Source organism: Numida meleagris, chromosome 18, assembly GCF_002078875.1.
Source record: "Numida meleagris isolate 19003 breed g44 Domestic line chromosome 18, NumMel1.0, whole genome shotgun sequence".
Classification (NCBI taxonomy): domain Eukaryota; kingdom Metazoa; phylum Chordata; class Aves; order Galliformes; family Numididae; genus Numida; species Numida meleagris.
The window spans coordinates 5,914,373-5,932,158 of record NC_034426.1 but is presented as its reverse complement, the minus strand read 5'-3'; the positions used below and the strand labels follow the sequence as shown (position 1 = coordinate 5,932,158).

The window sequence follows — 17,786 nt, the reverse complement described above, 5'->3', positions numbered from 1 at the left end:
CAGACGTCCCAACTTGTCTTTTCTGCATCTTTCCTGCCCTCTGAGGAGACCTGCCACACCTGGCAGGACCTTCTCCCGCCTGCCTTGTCTATCAGCTCCCGCCACATTGCAAAATAGGGAGTTAAATCTAAAAATAGGCTTAAAAGGAGGTGATAGGCTTTGAGTCAAGTAAAATAAGCCACCGATTTGGGTCATGAAAGGGAATTTATATCACTAGTTCTCCGTTCCAGCTTTCTCGAGCTAAAATTCCGCTTTGACAAATGAGAAGGAAGAGGAGCAGCGGTGAGTAAATGGAGTGGAGGAGTGCAGAGCGTGGTCTGATTCCAGTTCCCTCCCGGATTTTGACCTTGTAAATGTAATGTGAGGCGTCAAGGTGGTGTTGAACGTTCTGCAGTTGAATTTATCTCCGTAGTATTCTTCAGTGGTTGAAAAGTGTCACCCACTGCTGTCTGTTTGGAAAGGAGCAAGCAATGGGGTGATTAAACACCGCATCCAAAATGACGTCAGGAATCCGTGATGCATCCTCTATCTCCCCTGTCATAGGCTAGCTGCATCATCGTGAGACCGGTCTTGGAACATAAATCTGGTCCAACCCCCCCCCCTTCAGCCTCTGCAGAATGAGTTGTGTGCCATTTTTGCCCATTTCAGCACGCTTGTGTGGCCTTAGTCACGTGCGTAAAGTGCTTCGCTGCGCTTTGGTGCGGGCCGGCGCGTTAAGAATTAAAATTGGAAGGAAGTTCTGAAGCAGTCCGGGGGGGGATGGCTGCCGCTTTCTGGTCTGTCAGGTAACAGAAATGCCAAAGACAAACGGGCAGAGCAGCTGGGTTCTTGGCTGGGGACAGCCCCGCTGCTGCCTGGATCCCAGCCCAGCTAACGAGCAGCGTGCGGAGTCGCGCCGCGATTGGGCCCCGTTACTGCTGGCAGTTTCATTTGCAAAGTGCAGGCAGGAGCAGGCTTCTTGCCAGCAACAGCTTCATTCAGATTAGGGCTTTAGTTCAATTATGTCCAATTAACTTTTATTGCAGATAGCAGTGATAATTACTTGCAAGTCAATTTTTTGGCTGTGGTTATCCCAGGGCTAAAGTCTGAGCTTGATGGATTTTAATAACTGCAGTGACGTCGAGCTTTTCCTCTTTTTTTTTTCTTCTTTAGGCCTCAATTAGATGAAAGGTCAGAAGCGATGTAAAAACCCATCGTACAATTAAACCCAACTGTTCTGCTCTCAGCAGATGCGTGGTGCTGTGGTTTAAAATAATCTGTTGGGACCAACCTAAAAACAGCTCTTCAGAGCTGGGGATCGTAACCTTGAGCTTGTGCTGCTTTGCCCAAGAGTGGTTCTGATGGAACTGATGTTGCCTTTCTTCCTGCACTTCATCCCGCTCGGTTTGCTCACCTGGAAGCCTTCGGGCACGAGGAGTGTGATGTGAGCACTGTGCCCATACCCCAAGGCTTCTTCATTTTTCTCCTTGCTCCATGAGCAGAGCTCTGCTCAGAACGGAGCACGTGCATGTAAATCCTCCCTGCTCTCCGCTCTGAACTGTTGGATCTTGCTGCCTGAGTAAAGTTAGAAATGGAGGTCAGCCCAAAAGGCGAAACGGTTTGCAAGCAAAATGGTGCTTAATTAAACTGCGAGAAGCAGAAATTGATTCTGATTGAAACTGTTGCAGGGCTCTGCATAAGATCCACCCGAGCACGGAAAGCCACGAGGTCGTGGCTGGATGCTGACGGTGCTGCTGGATGCTGACGGAGCTGGCTCCCGTACTCCAGCCTTCCTAATTCTTGATCCCCAAACACGCCGATGCTGCTGTGATGTAGTACATTACAGCCTGCCTCTCCGCACGTTCTTTTGCAGTTTTCCTTTTTTAAAGCATGAAGAGGGTTGAGCCACCAGCTGGCTGGGAGTGCGGTGTGGTCAGTTCATTGCGCCCCAGGAACCGGTGAGATTCTGGCTGGCTCTTCCACAGCCCCAAGCGGGCGCATGTTGTGGTCAGTGTGCAGGGAGCAGCCGGTGTCAGGGGGCTTCAGCTTGGTGTGAACCAATTTGCAAGCCCTCTGTTTTTAGGTTACACTGAGAGAGGGAGAAGGAATGAGTCTCGTTTGGTCTCAAGCAGCCTGCTGGGCGGTAAATGAGACACCGAGGTTCCCCCGGTGCGTGAAGGTTGCCCTGGATTCACTCGTGTTTCCCGGCCAACGTTTGTACCGAAGAAACCTTACAACCCGCCTTCGTTTTTTGGGGTTTGCTTGCAGCATTTGTACGTGCTGAGGTCGGGCCGTGCCTTCAGGGTTTGCCATCCATCCCAGCAGCAGTGGTGGAACCCCACGTGGCCGCCTCGTGAGGAACGCAGAGCAGCGGAGCGGAGCAGTCGGCCGCAAGCACTGGGCAGCGCTCAGCCAGCTCACGGGACCCTGCGGTGCTGGAAACATGGAGCAGTGTGGAGCTTTCCTTTTGTGTGGGGAGCTGTGCTGCTCCTGCCGCCCCCAGCTTTGCGAACGAGCCCGCGGTTAATCTCGGAATTTCCAACGTGCGTGTTTACTTTTCATGAATCTAACTTTAGACTTGGCCAGCTTGCTTTCGTCTAAAGCAGCCCGCTTTCCCATGTTTCGCTGGCCGGGGGTGGTCTGGGGGGAGCCTTTCCTTTGTGTGCTTACCCTGTAAGGCCTCTGAGAGCCTCAGACACTCCCGCGTGTAAAAACTTGGCAACGACTGCCTGCGGGGTCTGTTTATGTAACGATAAAACCGTGTTAGTGCATTAGAGGTTTCCTACAAGCGGCGAGTTGCTTTACACCTAGGCTTTTATTCTGCCTTTCGAAAGTCCCTCCTGGCGTGGGATCTGGCAGAGGCAGGATGAAACTTGGAATGGCAGCCAGCAAATTCTGTGTGTTTTCTATAGAAATACGTTCGGTGCAGAAGGGCAGAGCCGCGGCGAGGCTGAGTGTCGGCCCTCCAGGGTGGGTGTCCCTGGGCATCGGGCAGTGTGGGTTCCTCTGCTGCCCCTGAACCCCAGCTCACTTTCTGCAGGATGCCCTGGGCTGCCTGGAGCAGAAAACAGAACCACATGATCAGTCAGGTTGGAAAAGACCTCTCAGATCCTCAGTCCCCACCGTGCCCGCTGACCACGGCCCTCAGTGCCACGTCCCCACGGCTCTGGGACACCTGCAGGGATGGGGACTCCCCCAGTTTGTTCAGAACATTTCGAATGTGTTTGTTGTCAGCTACTGAGATAGCAGTTCTGAAAAGCTATTAATAGAGAACAAAAATTGGAGCGCGGTTGTAATTATAACATGGAATTTGGTGATGGAGTGTGGTCAGCACTTCTTTGCAAATCTGAACTTCTTTTTTTTAATGCTCAGCAGTGACCTAGATGGCATCAATTTGCTTATTGCAAATCGGGCTCGGAGAATGATTTTATGCTTCCACTTACAGTGATTTATTTTTTTAAAGACGGATATTTCCTTTAAAAACATTATTGGCACCTCAATCCTTTCTGAACCTTTGGCATTGCCTGACATGGCAGTGCATCTGCAGGAGCAGCTTGGTGGTGCAGGTGTGATTCTCACACGCTGCCCGGTGTCTCTGCATGCAGCAGCACTGATGCTTGGGGAGATCAGGGCAAGGAGAAGGCAGCTGATGTCTCCAGCACGGCTCACTTGGAGACTTGGAGCCCACGTCGGTGGGATGTTGTTGTGCAGTGATACCTGAGGAGTTTGGGTGCTTTGGTTTGAGGTTTGGTGCCAGAGGTGCTGAGCCACGGATGGCGGCAGCTCCCTGCTCCCCGTGGTGGCTTCCTTAGCACCTGGAACAGCCACCTTCAAAATCCAAGGGGCAGAGTTATGGATTACCCCATGTGGCAGGCAGCAGAGGAGAGCAAGGCAGGTATTTGAGTTTTAATGAACCGAGATATTTTAGTTCTAACCCGCTTCTCATTGCTGTCCCCAGATGCGGAGGTGATGTGCGTCTGTGCTTGGTCAGGCCTTCACGCAGCAATGGCTCTCTGCCTTTCTTTTCTGTGTTCCTCCTTGTATTATAACTTTGAATTGTCTCTCTGTTGTTGCAGTGTGCAGAGGAGTGAATGGCCCATGTTGTGTTAGTGCCTGTCTGCCATGCTGGCCTGTCTGCCAGGACCAGGTGACCTCTCCTTTCAGCTTCTTTCTTACACGCAGATGAACACTGGACTTCAGAAATGTGAGTGACGTTTTGTCTGCAGGATGTGGTTAACTGTTAAATCTGGCTCTGGTACAGCTGTGAAACAAAACATTTAGGGTACAGCGGAAAAACTGTTTAATTCTAGAGACCGAGTTGTGTTCTGCCTTCAGGGCATCCATCAATAACGGCCATGCGAAATCGCTATGGAGGTTCACGTGTGTGCAGCAAGGCTTGACAGAGGTTAATTTTAACCAGAGCAAGACAAAATGCAGGCACGGTTTCTGTGAGATTCTTGCCTCCGCTGAAAACACGTTGTGCCAGAAGCGTGCTGCTTGGCTTGCTGCTTAGCACAGCTTTTATTCCCCGCTCTTCCTCGTTTCCATTCGTCTAATGGCACCACTGAAAGCTGCATCAGGCTAATGCAGACCGTTTGAGGTCAGCTCTGTTCTACACACCTGGGCCACAGGCTGCAAATATTAGCCATCTTGCCCAATTTACTCGAGTTCAAAGTTTCCTCCTCCTTCCTGATGTCTCTGGTGCCTCTGAAAATATGTCTGCGGAGTACTGTGATAACTCATGTGCGATAACTTCAGCCTTTTTTTGATAGCGGAACCGGTATTTTCAGATGAACTTGCATTGGGAATACAAGTTTATTGGCTAGAGTCACTTTGTCTGACTCTGCCTCTTTCTAACTGAACTTGCACCTCGGTTGTTCAGCTGGAATAGCAGAAATGCCAAGGGTTTCCCATGAGATCTGTGTTCCTGGTTCGTAGGGCTGTAACCTTGTATTAGAAATGTGCACTGGGAGATCTCAGCGCCCTCGCTTTGCTCCTGGACTCGTTGCTCTTTAAAACCAAGTAATTAACGCTCCAGTTATAGCGAAATTGTTCATATGGTAAGATTTGCGATGCTACTGAAAATAGGTAAGCTAATTTTTGCAATTAAGGATGGCATTCTCAAGGTACCGGTCCTACCAGCAAGTGAACGACATCGTTCACGTAACACACGTGCGCTCCACGGGCTCGCTAATTGCACTGACACTTGTGGCAATGGTAAAAAAAAACCTTTACTCACCGAAGGACTTCGTGAGGCGGCGTGGAGCCGGGCTCTCCCTGCTTTCCCTTCTCATTTCCAGCTTGAGTTTTGCTGAACCGACGAGGCGTATTCCGAAGGTAGGCTGCTGTGGTGAGGCCGTGCCCGGGTCCACGCGTTCCGTGAGGCTTCGGTGGATTGGAACGCTCGGTCCTGAGTGCAAATTGCGTAGGCTGCGTGAGGGTAGCACGATTCAGGCACTCGCTAATGGCACGTCTCGCAGGGCAGCGTGCTGACCTGGTGCTGTTCCAGGGGATGGCTTCCCCCCCCTGTGCTGGGTGGAAGCTCAGGGCACGGTGGTTAAAGGAATTTAGGGCAGAGGGAGCTGGCGGTCGCGCTCGGCTCTCCCACTTTGTTCTGATTGATACGGGAAACGAAACTGCTCGTGCACAGACCTTGCTCACCCCTGCTGCAGATGTGCGCGAGATTAATTGGTGCCGTTCTCTGCATACCGTGTATGCACGAGTAGTCTAGCCCCTGGCCAGAGGAAAGCTGAGTTAATGAGTGTTTTTAATGAACGGTGACTTGTGACTTTGGATGGGGGGTGGAATAGGGCTTTAATAATGGTGCTGTTGCTTTTATAAAAGGCCCAGAACTCCACCTGATGACCTTTACTCAGACTTGCCGTATTTGTATTCATAATTTCTAAGTGTCATTTCGTGGATCAGGCTTTTGATTCACGCTTAAAAATCCACATTTGCTCAATTACCTTCTTTTTTTGTTTTTTTTCCCCCCACTTACTTTCACACGAGCATCATTTTCCATGAAGGGGCTCTGTCGATTCCTATGTGCACGTATTCACCCCTGCTGACACTGACCGCGGGTTGCAGTGTTTCCCTTCGACTTCCATCCCCTGCAGCATCACGGGAGGAGCTCCCCTGCCGTTAGCCCTCCTCCGGGGCAGGGAAGGGAGATGTGTGGTGACAGTGGCACAAAGTCAAGGCGAAAGGGAGAGAAGAGAGAGGAGCAGGCTGAGGCTGAAGGCAGGGTCAGCAGCCAGACGCCGTCCTCTCTGAGAGCTCTTTCTGTGAAGCCTGGGGAGGAGATGCTGCAGTTGAGGCTCGTGCAGAGTGCGGCACGGCTCTTTGTCTCTGGCCCGGTGCAGGTGCTCTCATTAGGGTAAGAATCCTGAAGGCCCTTTTGTGCTTGTGCTTAATGAAAAATTAACCGCGGGCAATTTTAGAAGCGGTGGGTTTTCAAGGCTCAGCGTGAGAGGCACTTAGGAGATGTTGCATCGGCGCTGGGGTGAGGCAGAGCAACGTGTCTGCTCCCGTGACAGAAATAGCAGCAGCACGGGGAGCACGGAGCCGGGTGCTGCCGGGAGGGTGATCTCACAGCGTGCTGCTTACCGGGGGAATTGCTCCTAGGCACGGCTCTGCCCTGTAGTAAACACGACTTCATTGCGTTTCAGCAAAAGGCTTCTGCCTTGTGCTGGCCAGAAGGTGGCTGCGTGCAGCTCGTCCCGTTGCTTTCTTGCTGGAACTTGTTCCTTGGCCACCCCCTCAGCGCTGTGAGGGCTGACGTGGACTTCTTGCACGTGCCCACCAATGGTGCACGCATTCTTGTTAGGATCAGCATTTTCTTGCAGTCTGTTCTAGCTGGTTTTTCCTTCACTTAATTACCAGGCCTTGTTCTTTGCTGGTTGGTAGGATGTTTGTTTCAGGTATTCAGGCTCTCGATCAGCCCGTAGCACTCTCCTTCCTTCTCACAACACCTTGTCGTTGCCTTCATTATTCCGGCCATCAAATCTTGCCTTGGACCCTCAGAAACACATCGTCTGGGTCAGGTCTGAGCAGAGCAGCTGGGTTAGATCCAGGTTAGGTCTCTGCTTGAAGGGGTGGCGGGTTTCAGAAGATCATGTCCAAGGGATTTCAAAGGTGTTTTCCCATTCGGTAGGATACCAAACTTCATGAGTTACTTAAGTCTAACCCAGGCTGGCAGATGTTGATGAGAAAGGTGTCCTGAAGTACCAGTTTGATTTTTCATCTGAAAGTAGAAGCTTGATGTGAAAACGGCCATGACTGTAACACAAACCAGAACACAGGGCAGGTGTGGGTTCCTTTGTCTGCTGTTAATGGCTCTTCCCTGATTCATGGTGTGCTGCAAGGGGTCATCCCGTGGGGAGGAGCAGAGCTCGATGAGTTTGGGACAAGGCTAAAAATAACAGGGAGCTCGTGAAGGCCTTGGCTTCTGATAAGCTCCATTCAGAGGCTCCGCTCTCTGTTCGGAACAACAACTCAGAAGGACGGACAGAAGCCACCTGCCTGCAGTGGAAGATACAGGGATGGGAGCAGAGAGGATGTGCAGGTTAATATTAGCCAAAGCTTGCCTTTGATTAAGAAGAAGAGCGATGTGTGCCAGCGTTTGGACAGCACACGGAGAGCAGGGGCACGCACGGCAGCGTGGGATGTGAGGCAGCCTGCTTGCCAAGCTGCTCCTTGCACAAAAGGCATGTCTGTAATTATCCTTTCTTTTGCTATCCATCCTGTTTTCCTTTTACTGGCCCTTCTGAACGTGAGTGCTCTTGGAGCAGCACTGATCTCCCTCAGTTAGGAAGCTGCAGGATTCAAAAGACAGAGTGCTCAGGCTGCAGCCGCGCTCAGGGGCCTTTTGCAGGCAATTTGCTCAGAAGAATCAGAGGTGGATGTACAAAAGGGAGCACTGCTCGCCTGGGGGCGTGGAGCACTCGCATCACCGTGGGTCAGAGGGCCGGGTGGGGGCTGGCACGCACTTGGAGGAGCAGTAGGTGGCATGGGGACGCTGAGTTTAGCAAGAAGGGTGGGTGTTTTTTTCCAGTGAAGTGTTTGTGAGGTGGGGGGGGGAGAAAGGCGAAAGCAAAACGGGGTTGTGGAAGCTGTGAGATGTTATCTGAAGGTTACAAAACCAATTCTGAAGTAGTAGTCTCGTAGGGCGGTGGTCGGGGTACAGGCCAGCTATGCTCAGAATGGGAGGCAGAGAGGCACACGCGCTTCCCCGCACCTCTGAAGTTCTTTCCAAAAGCACGTGGAGCTTGTAGGCAAGGTGGGTAGCTGGTGAAGCACAGCCATGAAACCACACCTCTGTCTCCAGGAGCCTTTGCTCCAGAAGCGTGGTTTTTTATCCTGTGAGGCACTGACCCGATGTCGCCATCTGACTGTGGGATGCTGCCCTAGCAAGGTGCCACACTGGGCGTTCAGCTGAAGAAATAATGGCAAGCCGTGAAGGAACGTGCGTGTAGCTGCCTTCCATTTGCTGAACTGGGACTGACAAAGTCCCTAATGGACAAAAAGGCACTCGGTGCTTCTGGGTGGCAGCAGCTAGAAAAGAACTCGGGCTTAAATGGAGGCTTGAGCCGAAGTGCTTTGTGCAGCTCCCACTTTGGCATTACAGGAGCGTGAGGTTTCGTTCACCGCTTTCTGATTCCTGAATGACACCCTGAAGATGCGACGAGCGGCTTGAAGAGGGGTGGGGAGGCCTTAAATTAAAGAGGATATAGATGAATGGTGGTAAATACTGCAGCCTTGAGGCGGCGTGGCCGAAAACACTGATCAAACCCCGGGTCTGCTCCCTGGGGCAGATTTTTTGGCCTGACGTTGAATCGGGGTCGTGTCGGTCTTCAGGTAACAAAGGGAATGAGGTTTCTGGTGGACAGCTGGTGGTGTGGGGAGATGGAGCTCTCCCCTCCCGGCTCCCCAGGGCGTTCCTCCCCTCGCCGCGTGCCCGTCGTGCCCTAGGGTTGGTCCCTTGCTCCTCATGTTCGCTGCTGACGCCTTTCCTTTCTCCGCAGGGGACACTACACAGAAAATGAGATCTGCACAGTATCCTACCCCAGCAGAATTGGATGCCTATGCTAAGAAGGTCGCCAACAATCCACTGACTATAAAAATTTTTCCAAACAGTGTCAAGGTTCCCCAGCGGAAACACATACGCCGTACTGTGAACGGACTCGATACTTCGGGCCAGAGGTACAGTCCTTACCCGTCTCAGGCCACCACGAAAACCGGCCTCCTGGCCATCGTCAAGTCTCCAGCGAAAGGAATTATCAAGGACTTTGACGGGACGCGCACACGCCTGCTGCCGGAAGCGATGATGAATCCCCCTTCCACCCCATACGTTGCACCGAGCACTTTAACCCACCCCCAGGCGCTTGCTCGCCAGCAGGCTCTCCAGCATGCACAGACTTTGCCGCACCCCCAGAGCATCCCGCAGCCCCAGACTTTGCAGCACCCTCAGGGTATACCACAGCCACAAAGCTTACCGCACCCTCAGGGGATTCCTCAGCCGCAGGCGCTGCCGCACCCTCCGAACATGCAGCAGCCTCAGGGCTTGCAGCACCCTCAGCCCATGGCGCACCAGGCTCTGCAGCCCCCCCCGAACCCTTTGCTGCAGCCGGGTTTACATGGAAGCAGAAAGATGCCGGATGCGGACGCGCCGCCGAATGTGACCGTGTCTACCTCAACCATTCCCCTCTCTATGGCTGCCACCCTGCAGCAGAACCAGCCACCGGACCTGAGCAGCATTGTGCACCAGATTAACCAGTTCTGCCAGGCCAGAGCTGGCATTAGCACTACCTCAGTCTGTGAGGGACAGATCGCAAACCCCAGCCCCATAAGTCGCAACCTGCTTATCAATGCAAGTACCAGGGTCTCTACTCACAACGTCCCTACGCCCATGCCTTCCTGTGTAGTGAACCCTGTCGACCATGCTGCTGCTGCTATTCCTTCTGCCTCTGTCAACGTGCCCATGGTGAATATTAACAGGGTGCCGCCCGCCTACCAGAACGAAATCAAGTCGGTGGCGTGGAACCAGCACCAGCTCGCGCATCTGCAGCAAATGTGTGGGGATGCTGCGGGGCCCGCCGCGCTCGCGGGGAAGCACGCTCCGAGAGAGATGGCAGGGCAGAGCTTCCCCGGCAAAACCTCCGGCTACCCTCAAGAACTGTGCATGGGCCAGTCCTTCGGCTTGAAGCCCCCCATCGAGAAGCCCACGCCCTCCCCTCCCGTCAACGGCTTGCAGGGACCCTTGCCGTACACCAACGGGCACTATTTCCAACCCATGTGGAATAACATCCTGCCCACTCCCAACAGCGACAGCTCTGGCTCCCAGGACCTCGCCATGCCTTTCCACGGGGGCCAGCCGGCCGGAGCGCCGCTCGATTGCGCGGGAGGACCTCATTACAGAGCTGGGGCTGGCCCGTCCAGCCAGAACAACGTGATGCAGACCGTGGATTACCTAAGCGGGGACTTCCAGCAGCCTTGCTTCAGAGATCAGAGCGTGGCCGTGCTGGGGAAAGTCCATCGGCCTCCCATGAACCGAGCACCTGAACCGAGCGATAGTCGAAATCTTCATATTCAGCACCCAGGGTATAGATAGGCTGCAGTCACTTTCACAGACAAAATTAGAGGTTTAGTCTTAATTTTAACGAAGAAGCGAGGCATTTTTAACTTGCAAACTTGCGTGATCATTATAAGCAACCGTCGGAAGAAGACATACTGTATATTTAAAAGCTTGGCTGACGTGTTCTTTCTCTCTCTCTCTCTCTCTCTCTCTCTCTCTCTCTCTCTCTCCCCCCCTCCTTCCTGCCTCAGATATTTAACATTGCCTTTTTCTTTCCGACTCTTTCATTACACTACTCCGCACCGCCGCCGTTCCCTCACCGCAGCGTCCCCTCCGTGCAGCTTCTGCTCAGCCCCCGCCTGCCGGACCGTGGCGTGTTGCTGCAGGCTTGCCCAGCCAGCGAGGTAGCGTAGCTGCTCGACGTCCCCATCCCGATTTCCTCCGCAGCAGGACGTGTCGGGAAGCCGGGGGGGGGGGAGCTCCTCGGCTCGAGGGGCCCGCTTCCTTAACGCATTAAACACTGACCATTTGCACTGTCTACGGGCTTCTTTCCTTGGGAAAGAAGCCTGCAAAGAGCTCGCTCAGGGGGCGGGGAGGCGTTAGGGCAGGGAGAAGCTTTGAGGCCGTTTCTCGCAGCCTGGTCCCGTGTTGAGCAGGCTCTGGCGGGGGCGGCTGCACGCAGCACAGGGCGCCCTGCTCCTCCCCCCCCCCCACCTCCCCCGCTGCCCCCTCGCTGCTCTCGGGGCCTGGTTGCTGCAGGGAAGGGCCGTGGTGGGGCTTTCCCCGGGGATCCCGGCCCCGCTGACACCCACCCGCCTTCGGCAGCCAAGGGAGCGGGGGGTGTTGGGTGCAAAGCTCCGGTGCTGCAGGACACGGAGCCCCGCATCCCCAGCAGGGCAGCAGCTTTAGTGGGACAGTTCTCTCTGGGAACAAGCGGTTCTCATTGCCCCTTCCCTGGGGTCTTGGTGCCTCCCCCCTCCTTGTTCCCCCTCCCCAACACTAACCGTGCAACCTCTGTGTCCCATTCCCTTCTGAGAGTCCAATCTGTTGCGAGCAGAAAATCCCTCCTCTCTGTTAACCAGACTTGATACTTGAACATAATGATCACAACCAAGTTTGGAAATTAAAAACAGACCAAAAAAAAGGAAAACAAAACAAAAAAAACACACACACAAAAAAAGCATCAATTCTTTATATGTCCACTGGCTGAAAGAGAAAAATCCTGCTCTACACTGTACGCTGTAAGTGTCATGTCTCTGTATGAATGTGGGTTCCAGTAGCGTTGTGTGTGGGTGAGCCTCCCCCCGCAGCCCTCGGGAAAACGAAGCCTTAAGCATCTCGCTCCTCCAGCATCCTCCATCCACGAGCACGGCGCGGAACCCCGGCGGTACGGGGAGAAAGGCAAGAAGGAAAAGAAAAGCGAAAGCATCGATCTGTGTTTTTTATTTTTTAAATTCAGGACGCGTAGCCCCGGGCCGTGGCAGGTATTTCGGTCTCGGAGCTCGGCACGGCGCCGTGCCCCCGGCTCCTCCGCGCTCCTCGCTTCGCTGCTGTCCTGCTCCGGGTTCCCGGCTGCAGGCGGAGGGAAGGACGCGTGGGCTTTGCCGTTGCAGAAGGAAAGAAAACCCCGGCCCGGTCGCGGCTCCGCCAAAATGATGAAGCGACGTCGAGTCCTAAGTTATTGCTCCTCATCGTCTCCTCGGTGTAAAGTGGTAAATACACGTCCGTGAAAGAACTGAGGTCCCCAGGCTTTTCGTGCGGCGTTTCGCTGATGCTGGGGGCCGCGCTTCGGGCTGAGGCTGCTCCCCGTCCGCTCCCAGTGCCCCCCACTCCCCCCTTCTCCCCCCACTCCCCCACCCCCCCCGGGGGCTGCGCTGGTTCCTGTAAGGTGCTCCATGCCCTGAGTCCGTAACCTTTCTACTAAATAAAATCTTGGCGTCTCCTCTCTTCCTCAGCCTGCTGCGGTCCGAACCCAGCCTGGTGCTGGCGCTGCTGGTCGTGGTCGCGATCCCGGGCAGGGGTTGGCTCCTGGAATGGGAGTGGGGGGGTTGGGAAGGGGCCTCGGAGCCCCCCCAGCCGCAACGCGGCGCCGTGGGGCGGAACGGGGTCGGGCGGGGGGGTGCAGCATCGCGGAGCAAAGGGCCGGGATCGCTCAGAGCGCTGGGAACGGGGAACCGTGAAGGGACCTGCAGCACCCGGGGGAACCGAGGGGCTCCGTCCCCTCTCCAGCGGTGACGTCTCTCGTCTGTGGGGCCGGGCACGCGGGGCTCAGCGCTGCAAGAACGGAGCGCAGCGCCCGTTGGGTCCCGCCCCGCTCCGCCCCGCGCCTGCTGCGAACGCGTGCGCGCTCCCGCGGCCTCGCACCGCGCTCCGCGTGCTTCCCAGCGCCCCCCAGACGGGAAGCGAACCATCCCCAGCCCGGCGGAACGCTCCTCCCGGGCCGGTAATGAAATTACCCGAGCGTTTCGCCTAATGAGTTGAAGCTAATTGCGAGGCAGTTGGGTCCGAGCCGCGAGTTCCGCGGGGTTGGACGGCCGCTGTGCCGGGACGCGCTCAATCCGAAGCGGGGTCCCAGCGAACGCCCTCGGAAGGAGGGGGCCTGGGGGAGGGCAGGGGCCCGCCGGGCTTTGAATAAAGGCCGTGAAAAGGATTTTGTCTCCGTTTTATCCTTCCGAGGTCGGGAGGGCGAGAGGAGCCGCGGGAGCCGGGGGCGGCACGATGCTGCGTGGGGACCCGCACCGCGGAGCGGGGGGGAGAGGAGCGGGGAGGGCGGAGCTTGGACGGGACGGGACGGGACGGGACGGGACGGGAGCTGTGCGGGAGCACCGCGCGGCGGCGGCAGAGAGCAGCGGGACGGGCCGAGCGGGGCAGCGGTACCGGCTGCGGGCGGCAGCACGGGGCGGCAGTGGGCACCGGTAAGGGATAGCACGGGGCACCAGTATGGGATGGCACTGGGCACCAGTATGGGATGGCACGGGGCACCAGTATAGGATGGCACTGGGCACCAGTATGGGATAGCACTGGGCACCAGTATGGGATGGCACGGGGCACCAGTATGGGATAGCACTGGGCACCAGTACCAGGCACTAGTACTAGCTGCTGCTGGCCACCAGTATGAGATGATATTGGGCACCAGCACAGGCACTGATATGGGATAACCTCGTGCACCAGCACAGGATAGCAGCTACCAGAGTGGGGCAGCATCAGGCACCAGCATGGCCTCGCACTGCTGGTGTCAGGTGTAGGAGTGTCCAGTAGGAGTGGATGTGGACCCAGTCATAGCCGGCAATGGGGCCAGTATAGGGCTGGCACTGGGCACCAGAATGGCACTGGGTTCATCCCACTGCTGGGACCATCAGGTGCCACTCTGGCCAGGCGACGTGCCACCAGCCCCATGTCACCCATGTCACCACTCCAGTGCCTCCCCGCCCCTCACCTGCTCTTCCCGGTGCTCCAATGGCCCCTGCACTAATCCCATCATCGCCGATGCCCCAATTAACCGGCTCCATTCGTGCCCGTCTGCTGTGGGATGTGGATCAGGGGTTACCTGTGCACCCCTGGGGACACAGAGCCCCCCCGGCCCACTCTCTGGGCAGGGGACACGAAGGAGCTCCCAATAAATACAAGAAGAGTTTATTGAAAAACAGAAAGGGAAGGGACATTGGGGTAATAAATAACCAATACGTGCCGAGGGGGGCACCAGCTTACAAAATATGGCTCTGGGCAGCGGGGACCCCCAGGTCCCCAACAAGGCTGGCGGTGGGGAGCGAGGAAATGGGGGGCACAGCCCCCTGCACCCCCCGGGCACCTGAGAAGGGGCAGTGGGGTCCCAACCCCAAGGACGCCACTGCTGTCCCTGAGAGCCCCCACCCCCGGGGTTCAGCACCACGGACAGCACCGCGTTGTCCCCCATTGTCGCGGGGTTCATTCAGGACAGGATCTTCTGGGGGATCTCCACTGACGCCCTGATGAAGATGGCGTTGTCCCGCACGTAGTTGCGTTTCTTGATGTCCTCGTGGGAGATGAACTTGGGGTAACCAAAACCCAAGGTGCTCTCGTCCAGGGATCCCCGCGACGCCCCCGGCTTCTGGAAGTTCTTCCAGTTGGGGTCGGGGTGGAAGGTCTCGGTGATGTGTTGGGGTTTGGAGAGCGACGGGTCGCTCTGGTCCAGCAGCGAGAAGGTGACGCGATAGGAGAAGGGCCACTCCAAGAGGTTGTCGTATTCACCCGGCAGCACGCGGATGTACACCGAGAGGTGGCTGTTCTCCCCGCTCCCGTTGCCGTTGAGGAACGCTGAGACCTGCAGCTTGTAGCCGTACTTATGGGTGTAGAAAGGAGGGCTGAAGAACTCGTAGTTGCTGCGGGCTTTGGCCTCCTGCAGCTTGCGGGTGTAGTCGGCGATCTTCCAGATGAGGGTCCCGTCGCTGCTCACCGACAGCTCCTCCACGTCGCGCCGCAGCTCCAGGATCTCCTGCCGCTGCCGGCTGACCAGCGCGCACACCATGCCCAGGTGCGCCTTGGTGCTCTCCTCCAGGTGCCGGCCCATGGCCAGCTTGGGGCACTGCGGGGACAGCGGGACTGTCGGCATGGGGACCCCGCGGAATGCACAGGGATGGCGGGGTGGGATGCGTGAGGATGGCGCTGGGGTGTTGGAAAGGATGGCAGAGGGTTGCCATGGGGATAAGGGATGGCACACAGACACCTGGCTGGGACGGCAGCGGTGGAGAGAAACAGGAGAGGATGGGGACAGGACAGGATGGAGACACCACGTGGCCACAGGCATGGGATGGAGCAGAGCAGGGACACCACAAGCGATGGGATGCATGTCAGGGATGAGAGCTGTGGGGATGCTATGGGGCACATCAGGACACCAGGACAGGATGGAGACACCGGCACGGGGCTGGGGACACTCACCCTGTGCTTGCAGCCTGCCTCCTTGAAGGGACACAGCAGCATGGCAGTGCTGCAGCTCTCCTTCAGGTGCGTGGGCACATCCTCCCGGGCGATGTTGGGCGTCCCACACTGGTTGGGGCAGGGCACGGGGTAGCGGGGACACTGGTACTGGTGGTTCTGGGGACACAGGCTGAGTGTTAGCGGGGCTGAGAGGTGGAGGGGTGTCCCCGTCCCCAGTGGCCCCATCTCACCTGGATGGTGTCGAAGACGAACTCCTTGGCGCAGTAGGTGCAGGGCTGGGTGCGCTTGGGGCACTCGGCCAGGGTGTGCTGGGACAGCAGGCGCCGCATCATGCGCGCCCCGCACTTGTTCTCACAGTACACGCTTTCCTGGGGACATGTCCCCTGGTGGCCCTGGGGATAGAGGCAGTGTCATCACTGCCAGCCCCGTCCCCCCAGCCAGGCTGTGCCCTGCAGGGTGTCCCCCATCCAGGCTGCCCCCATGGCCAGGCTGTGCTATGCATGGTGGGCACTGTTCCCACGGCCAGGCTGTGTCCCCAGCAGCAGGCAGTCCCCAGCTGTGTCCCCACGGCGCCCTACAGCCCATCCAGGTCCTCCATGGCCACCCTCACCCCACACTGCAGCCCCACACCTTCCTACCCACCCCACCGTGCCCCATCCAGGCCGCATCCCCACACGTCCCCCATAGCATCCCCACGCTCACACTGTCCCCTAGCGGTGCCCACCTCGAAGGCCTCCCCGGTGAAGTCCCCGGCGCAGAACTCGCACTGGACGCGGCGCTTGGGGCAGCCGTGCTGCAGGTGCTGGGGCAGGTCGCGGCGGCTCAGCTTGGCGCTGCAGCGGTTGGGGCAGGGGATGACGTTGAAGCCGCAGGTGCCCAGGTGGGCCTGGGGGGGGGTGCGCACAGGGATGGTCAGGGTGGGGGTACGGGGCGATGTGGGGTGCTCCCTGCCCGCTCTCCTACCTGCAGGTGCCGGATGAGCCCGCTCCAGCGGCAGCCCTCCTCGCTGTGGATGCAGCGGATGGCCAAGCTCAGCACTTGCGCTTCCAGCTCGGGGTCGGGGTAGATCTAGAGGTGGGGGGCAGCGAGCTGTGGGCACGGTGCCCAGGGCCGGACCCCCCCCCCCCCGGGCTGGCACACCAACAAGCGCCCTTTGTCGGGAGCGGGTTTCCGCTTCCCATTGCCGCGGCACAAAGAGCCGTTGATCCACGGCAGAGCCCGTGCCAGGCACCGGGGCTGGGCCAGACCCATGGTGGGGACAGGGGGACATCCCCGGTGGGCTCACCTTGGCGTAGTCCAGGGGCAGCTGATCCTCGGGGCACTTGAAGACGCCTTCGCTGCAGGAGAAAGACAGAGGGGACGGGATGAGGGCTGACACGTCCCTGGAGCCCCCCCGGTGTGCCAAATCCAGCCCTCGGGGAGCCCTAATCCTGGCGGCGGCCGCTCCATCTGTTGGGGCTGGGAAATGCCCCCGCCAGACACCCCCCCCTTGGGGGCATGGCACCATCTGGAGCCCCTTCACACGCCCCGGGATGGGACCGGTGGGGCTGCCCCATGTGCAGGGGACCAGCAGCTGGGCGCCAGATGTGCAGCGCGGATGCACGGCCCCATAGGAAGTTGCACAGCAGGAAACAGCCCCCGAGAGGTGGGGGTGGTAGGGGACGTGCACGGAGCGGGGTCCCCAGCACTCTGGGTGCACCCCAATGGGACGAGTACGGTGCTTCAAAGTCAGCGCCGGGGCACAGCTGGTGAACACCGCCCCGATGTCACCGTGACCCACAGAGGGATGGCACAGGGTGGGGAACGGGGACGGCGCTGAATGGGCGACCTGGCACGGCGCACAGCTGGCCGGGAGCCACCGCTGTGGCACCTTCGGGCGCTGCCCACGGGCACGCACACCCAGACCGCGGTTCTGGTGGCTGGGGACACAAAAGTCACCCCCCCCAATCCCCCCCTCCCCACTCTGTGTGCCCCTAGCACGAGTGGGGCCGCCAAGACACAGCAGTGACCAACTCCACGGTGCCACCCGCAGCGCTGGGATGTCAGCGGGCACAGTGACACCCCCCACAGCCGCTTCCCCCCACCCCCCACCTCCGTGCCCCACTGCTGGGGACCGAGGGGCGCTGGGGACGTGGACGCAGCCCTGCCACGTGCCCCGTTGGGGCACGGGGGACCACGGTCCCAAGCAGGCCGGGGGTCCGGGCGCAATCCCTGACGCGGCCGCCCCATTGCTCACGCTCCACCGGGCAGGGAATGTGCTGAGGCAGCGCCGGGGGCACCGTCCTTCCCTCTGACCTTCATGTCGAGAAGGTCCCCCCCC

General features: G+C 57.7%; 2 protein-coding genes across 5 annotated transcripts in view; one reads left to right on the top strand and one right to left on the bottom strand.

Moving 5' to 3' along the window:
* Window positions 1–12,287, top strand: part of FAM222B (family with sequence similarity 222 member B) — a 30,443-nt gene extending 18,156 nt beyond the window's left edge. For 2 of the 4 annotated variants that reach the window (XM_021415579.1, XM_021415578.1), the window contains exons 2-3: window positions 4,056–4,183; window positions 9,003–12,287. In XM_021415579.1, coding sequence (XP_021271254.1) covers window positions 4,102–4,183; window positions 9,003–10,588 — 1,668 coding nt within the window. In that variant the 5' untranslated portion in view covers window positions 4,056–4,101 and the 3' untranslated portion in view covers window positions 10,589–12,287. Of the gene's footprint in view, window positions 1–1,970; window positions 2,523–4,055; window positions 4,184–9,002 lie in introns of those variants that run through there. The other 2 variants (XM_021415580.1, XM_021415581.1) reach the window with 2 other exon arrangements.
* TRAF4 (TNF receptor associated factor 4) overlaps window positions 14,170–17,786 on the bottom strand; it is a 4,402-nt gene continuing 785 nt past the window's right edge. The window contains exons 2-7 of the mRNA XM_021415791.1: window positions 16,752–16,803; window positions 16,430–16,534; window positions 16,191–16,352; window positions 15,697–15,858; window positions 15,467–15,622; window positions 14,170–15,113 (exon numbers count right to left, since the gene is read on the bottom strand). Of these exons, the coding sequence (XP_021271466.1) occupies window positions 14,481–15,113; window positions 15,467–15,622; window positions 15,697–15,858; window positions 16,191–16,352; window positions 16,430–16,534; window positions 16,752–16,803 (1,270 nt within the window). The 3' untranslated portion in view covers window positions 14,170–14,480. The remainder of the gene's footprint in view (window positions 15,114–15,466; window positions 15,623–15,696; window positions 15,859–16,190; window positions 16,353–16,429; window positions 16,535–16,751; window positions 16,804–17,786) is intronic.